The sequence below is a fragment of the Peromyscus leucopus genome, chromosome 20 (assembly GCF_004664715.2).
Source record: "Peromyscus leucopus breed LL Stock chromosome 20, UCI_PerLeu_2.1, whole genome shotgun sequence".
Classification (NCBI taxonomy): domain Eukaryota; kingdom Metazoa; phylum Chordata; class Mammalia; order Rodentia; family Cricetidae; genus Peromyscus; species Peromyscus leucopus.
This window is the reverse complement of record NC_051080.1, coordinates 43979812-43986559: the sequence shown is the minus strand read 5'-3', so window position 1 is coordinate 43986559 and position 6748 is coordinate 43979812. Positions and strand designations below refer to the sequence as shown.

General features: G+C 49.0%; 1 protein-coding gene across 1 annotated transcript in view; it reads left to right on the top strand.

Annotated features, from left to right (window-relative positions):
* Snx31 (sorting nexin 31) overlaps nucleotides 1-1627 on the top strand; it is a 50911-nt gene extending 49284 nt beyond the window's left edge. Inside the window, exon 14 of the mRNA XM_028884495.2 lies at nucleotides 1159-1627. Coding sequence (XP_028740328.1) covers nucleotides 1159-1251 — 93 coding nt within the window. The 3' untranslated portion in view covers nucleotides 1252-1627. The remainder of the gene's footprint in view (nucleotides 1-1158) is intronic.
* The last annotated feature ends 5121 nt before the right edge of the window (nucleotides 1628-6748 follow it).

Sequence of the window (6748 nt, the reverse complement as noted above, 5' to 3'; positions counted from 1 at the left end):
TTCCACGTGTGCACCTGGTGGCCCGCACGCACGCACACACTAAAAATAATAACCACTTTAATGTAAAAAAGAGTATACAAAACCTTTCTCTTTCATAATAGGCCTCTAGCTAGTTAGTCTGGCACTTCCGCCTTGTGTGTTCAGACAGACCCGAACTCTAAGTGTGCGCCAGGTACTCCTGGGGTGTGACCGGCAAGGCTGATGCGATTCCCAGGCCTTACCACAAGACTCGTGTGGCAGAACTAGGGTGAAAATCAGTTTTATCACAAGTGAGACCCAGTGCACCAATGGTCCGTTCCTTCATCTGCAAACTGTAGGTGATCACAAGCCCAGCATCGAAGTTCACCCATTTCCACAGCACGTGATAGTCAGCCCCTAGGATCTCAGCCTTGGCTGCACATCAGAATCAGTCTTCTGGAGAATTCTAAATCCCAGCGATGGCTGGCTCCTCCCCCCCCCCCCCCGCCCCGGCGATGGCTGGCTCCACCCCCAGCGATGACTGGCTCCACCCCCGGCGATGGCTGGCTCCACCCCCAAAGTTAGCTCAGTCTGTAAGCACCTGCAGGGCAAATATGAGGACTGTAAAAGCTGGGAGCGGCAGTGTGCACAGTGATCCCAGCACTAGGGAGTCAAACCCTCACGGGTGTCCCAGGGGCTTGCTTCAGGTTCCATGAGAGACCCTGATTCAAAAAATAAGGTGGAGAGTGAGGAAAACGTCTGATGCCAACCTCGGGCCTCCTCCTCACAGGGCACGAGAGCGCGCGCGCGCGCGCACACACACACACACACCACACTCACTTTGAGAGCTCATGAAGTACTGAAGGCAAAGAAGCGCTGATATTTTAAAAAGTCTTGCCTCTGTGCACAGGAAGATGAGGTGAAGCACGTGGCTCTGAAAGAGTGGGGAGGAGCAGGCAGGCAGGTGAGTGTTGGTGGGATGACTCCGGAGCCTAGAGAGCTTCCTGAGCAGGCCAGCAGGGGGCGCTGTCCTCAGCCTCCACACTGCAGGACTGAAGCACCTTTTAAGGTGACCCTGGCTTACACAGAGGTAACCTTTCACTGCGCCTTTGATACTTCACCCTCCTTGAGGTTTTCTTGTTGTTGTTATGGAATTTCTTTCTCTAGTTTACAGTTCTGACCTCTCTGTTTATTTTCCAGCACAAGGACTATTTTAATTTCCTGAGAAAAAGCAAGATGAAGAAAGATGAAGAAGACTGTGTTTGGGGGACCCTCGCGGAAGGAGGGCTCTGAAGGAACCTCATCGTTTAAACTGTCTTTAGGGCTGTCTCACCCTCTTTGACACTGAGGTGCCCTGTGTTCATCAGTCTAACTGTAGCACTCGTGACTCTCAGGATTCAAATGGTGTAGGAACCAAAGCCACAGACAGCGCTGGCTTAAGTGGCAGGTTCAAATCCACCAACGGGAGGTTTATTCTATGTTCCCTCTAAGGCAGATGTGTATTTGGCTCCATGAAGGCTTTTGTGTGTTCTGATATTGCAGGGATACAAAGCTTGTTCTAAACCGTAAGACTGCACTTGGCACCAAGGCAGATTCGCCAGTGTAGTTGAAAGTTTTCTCTGGTCCCGCCCGGCCCCTCGGTCCCACAGCCACTTATAAAATAATTACTCAGAGGCTTAATATTATTTACACACTGTATGGCCTATGTCAGGCCTCTTGCTAGCTAGCTCTTATATCTTCAATTAACCCATTTCTATTCATCTATGTTTGCCATGTGTTCTGTGGTCTGCTGGCATGTTGTTCCTTGGGTGGCAGGCTGGCTTCTCTCTAGACTCCGCCTTCCTCTTTCCTGTCTCTCTCCTTGGATGTCCCCCCTGCCTCTAAGCTGCCTTGCCAAAGGCCAAAGCAGCTTATTTATTAACTAATGGGAACAACATACATTTACAGTGTACAGAAAGACATCCCCCAGCACACCAGTCCAGGAAAACATGGCTTCTCTGACCTATCCAGAGAGCAAGAAGAGGTGGTAAAATTCTGATCTGCTTCTTCACCTACTCCTGGGTCTAACACAGTTGACCCCAAAGTGATAGCTGCCCTGGCCTGAGTCCCCTCATGGTTGTTCCCACTCTTTTTTGTTTGTTTGTTTTTGTTTTGTTGTTTGTTTTTCCCAGACAAGAGTTTTCTTTGTAGCCCTGGCTAGCTATCCTGGAACTCGCTCTGTAGAACAGGCTGGCCTTGAACTCACAGAGATTGTATTCCACCCTTAGATTGGATCCTGAGCCTGGAGAAATGACTCAGTAGTGAAGAACACTTGCTACTTTTGTAGAGGACCTGGGTTCAATTCCCATAACGCACATGGTAGCTCACAACCACCTGCAACTCCAGCTCCAGATGATCCAACATCTACTGGCCTCCCCTGGTACACATACATATGTGGCACACACACACACACACACACACACACACACACACACACACACACAAATAAAAACAAACAAAATTCTATCTAATAATCATCATGCCAACTTGAATATTTTTCTTTTGGAAATCCATAATGTCCTGCACCGACATCTAATATAAATCTCTTAGCTTTACAAATGTGTATTTTTTCCACACTATTTTTCCTTATACAGCTTCTGGTATACCATAGTAATTAACATAATTATGTATGGAATTAAGAGCAAAGTAAAGAGGGGAAGATGAATATGCAAAAATAACGGGGTAAGAGTGTAATATGTTCTGTTCTGGGTTAGCTAATTACAAAATAAATATAAAATCTAATGAATATGAAGTGTGCTGATGAAAATGTGTGTTTTTTGACATGTAGAACCTATGAGTCCTCTAATATGTATAAATCAATGCCTGTAACCATAACTTCTGGACGTTAAAGATCTGAATTTGTGTTCTAGGCTGTAGTGGGATCTCTGCAGAGACATTCAGCATCATCCCCACTGGGTGGACCAGTGTGTTGGGATCACCGACAGAGTCTGATGGAAGCTTGTCTGCTATGTTGCCAATTTAAGAATAGTCAGGATCCCTTGGAACCTATGTGGTATAAGGGGTCACCTCAGACACTGGGGACAAAGAGTTTGTGCTGGGATTAGAAGATTGAACACAGGATTACTGCTCTTGTAGGTTAAAAAATTATCTGATGCCCATTTTATGTTTCGATCTGACGTATGAGAATAAGTCATCCTACAGAATGTGTAGTGACCGTGCACCAAGGGCAGTTGGGAGCGCTCAGGCAAGCTCCAAGAGAGACCTTGGTTAAAGAATAGGGAGTGGGGCGGGGGCGGGGACCGCTAGCCAAGGGGAAGAAGAGTCAGCCCCGGGAAAGAGAACAGGCTCAGGAAACGGGCACAGCTGCTCTTCGCTGCTGGAGCTTCAGGTTAAGGCTGGGTGTGTGGTGCTTGTCTGTAATCCCAGCACTCGGGAGGCTGAGGCAAGGAGGTCACAAGCTCAAGGCGAGGCTGGGGTACACAGCAAGTCCCTGTCTCAAACAAAGCACTTGTAGTTTTAAGGCAGGGGAGTTCATAGAGGGTAAGAGGAAACTGCTCTAGGAAGGCAGTGCCCCAGCAATGTGAGGCGGGCCTCTGTCTACCCCGAGTGCCCGCGCATCCCCTGCCGGCAGCTCCCGCCTCTTCCTTGAGGAGAAGCAAGCATCACGTCACATTCCGGCCCCCAGCATCTAGGACTTCGGAAGTTTGGCTGACTTCAGAATCTAAAGACTCGGTCATCGGTCTGTCACGGCTGCTGGAGTGGTCAGCCCCGCTGCAGGCTCTGGGGGAGCTCTCTAGGGAGTTCCATCCTGGAACTGTCACCCCAGCTGTATGGACCCCACCACAGGACCACCTCGGCACTGGCCAGAGAAGGTAGGCTGCAGTTTACGCCCAGGAAGGCCCTGGGCATTCGCGGCGTACGCCCTCCCTCCTTTGGTGCGGTCTGGACCCGCAGACTCCGCAGCGTGGATTTAGCTGCCCTCGACCTTCATCCATCGAGGCCGCACAGGTCCTGGACATGCATAGACTTCACTTTTTCAACATTGTCCCTAAACACAGCACGGCGGGATTTCCATTGTGCTTGCTTTGTACCGGGTATGACGTGTGACCCAGAGGGGGTTTGTATGAAGGCTTCATACAACGGCATGCCATTTTTCACAAAAGACATGAGCATCTGTGGATTTTAGCCCCATGGGTCCCGAGGGACAATTGTACCTGTAAAAAAGGTCCCCATCAGCCATTTCCCCCCTTCTGACATAGCTACGTTCCTACATTATCCAATAGCTCGTCTAAAGCTAGCCCCCCTTTTTTTTTAAAGACTGAATCTCACTATACAGACCAGATTGGCCTTGCACTCACAGAGGTCCACCTGCCTCTGCCTCCCAGTGCTGAAATTAAAGTTGTGCACCACCATGCCCAGCTGCATTCTTTAAAATTTTGATTTACGTTCCAAAATAACTATCATAAGTAAACTTAAATTGAAAGTCTCACAAAGGCTTAATTGGGGTTAAAAAAGAAAAAAGAAAAAAGGGGTAGGGGCTGATTAAACTGAGGTCAGCGCCGCTGTCTGAGGCGTTCCTGCGGCGGGGAGCAGGCTTTCCTGCTGAGTGGGAACGTCCCACCGCTGTGCTGTGGTCCACGTTAGGGGTGGAGTACTGGCAGCCTACGTCCGTCCTCTTGTGAGCAATTAGGCAAACTTTATGTTAAACGTCCCAGTTAGAAATAAATTAAGATCATCCCCAAAGTAAGTTTAAGGAAAGTTAAATGATCTAAATTTGTGGAAAACCAAATGGGGTTCAAGCTTTGGTGAGAAAGCCCAGACGAGAAGGATCCTACACTACAAAATGGGAGAAAACCACAAACAGCTCAGCGGCAGAAGTATCCGTGAGTTCCCAAACGCCTTTTGATTTTCCCTCTGTCTTGTGATCAGGGTGTGCAGTGCCAACCAGGCAAGCAGAGAGCGTGGCTGTGGGAGACGTGCTGGAGAGTGCCTTTCCTTCAGGCAACCTCATTCCTGTCCTCCTCAGCGAGCCAGGAGTGTTAAGGAAAAGGTGAGTAAGTGTGCTGTAATAAAACGTGCTGCGTGAACTTAGAAAACACTATACCCAGTTATCCCGTGCACGCGGCTTGCGGGTCCCACATGTGCCCCAACCTTTATGGAGGTGCAACTGTACCTTGATGACAAGTTTCTCTTTAATATAAGAAAATCCCTGAGACTGGATAATTCATAGCACACAGACGTGTCCCTTCTCTGGAAGCTGGGAAGATCATAAGGATGCTGACAGCTGGCCCTCTCCTGCGGGTGCTCTCTCTGCTTCCCAGAAGCCACCTGGTCCCCATCCTCACTCAGCGGGAGGGACTATGGGAAGGGACTCCAGGTCTACAAGGTGACCATTCCGTCCAGGGCCTCTGCCTTTGTGACTTGATCATGCCTGACCTTTCTACACTGTCACACTGGCTACTAAATTTCACCATGTGGATTTGGGGACGCTACAAACAAAATCATGTGAGTTTTTGCTCATTCCTTAGTCATTCTTGTGAGCTAGAAGATGGATATGCAGTGTACATTCGTCAGGTTCTTAAAAAAGTCATCTGTGGTCACTGTTAGGGATCTTCTCATTCTGGATGCCTTATAACAAATGTGTGAGCTGAGAGCTGGCTCTCATTCCTGACTCATCTTCCCCTATAAATAACGCTCAGGAGCCCCCTTCTTCCTCATCAGAAACATGGGCTCTGAAGAAGTCTCGGTCTGCTTGTGTGTGCAGAAATCCCTGGGAAAGCTTGGTGCCCCTGAGTCTCCCTGAGGTCAGTTTTGTAAAGGTGGAAAGGAAGGAGAGGACCGGTGTTCGAAAGGACAGCAGGGCGGAGGCCGGCTCAGATGGGAGGAAGAGTGTCTTTCTGTGGAACAATCACCAAGCATCTGTTTTGAGAAAAAAGTGGGATTTCCATTCCCTCTGAAGTAAACTTCCATTCTGTCGGAGTCCCTCGGGTGAGTTCATCTTCACTCCGGCTGACTCGAACCCTCCAGCACAGACGATGGGAATCACCTCAGCTGCTCGTCAAGTGGACTAAGCAGACGCTCCCAGACTTTGGGGACCAGTAAGAATCGTTAGCTTTTTCCATGACCAAATCTAACAAGCCCTGAACTAGCGTGATTTCTAAGAAGCAGCAAGGTTAAGGGCTAGAGGGAGCTTGGGGTGGGAGTGGCCTCTGCCTGGAGACTTTCTGATGATGTCTTCTTGCCCTTCTTTGTTTCCCACGAGACTTTTAAGTCTAGTGACTTTCTGGGAAGTAGAGTGGTTTGGTTTGGGTGGTTGTTATTTTATAGAAAATATTCAAAACTTTCATACAACACACACTGATCCTATTTACCCCCAACTCCTCTCAGACCGGCTCCACCTTCCCCACATAACCAAATCCAACTTTGTGCTCCCTTCCTCCCCCCACCCCTCAATCCGTCAAGTCCATTTCCTGTTCCCAGCTAGTCCTGTAGTGCGGTTAGCCCCCAGGAGTCACACGATTAAAGCTCGGACACTCTCCCAGCCGCCATCAAATGCCAATAGCGCCTCAGCTGCGGTGGGACTGTGAGAAGGTTCTCACTACCTGGCTGAGGTTGGACTTAAGCTCATCATCTTCCTGCCTCAGTCTCTGAGTGCCGAGGTTCTATGTATAGAACAGATGTGTTCTAGGGCACAGCTGGATAATAAAGGGAATGACAGGTGCTGGGTAGATGCTTCACCTGGAAAGTGCTTGCTTCATGAGTATAGGGACCTGCTTTCGATCCCAGAATT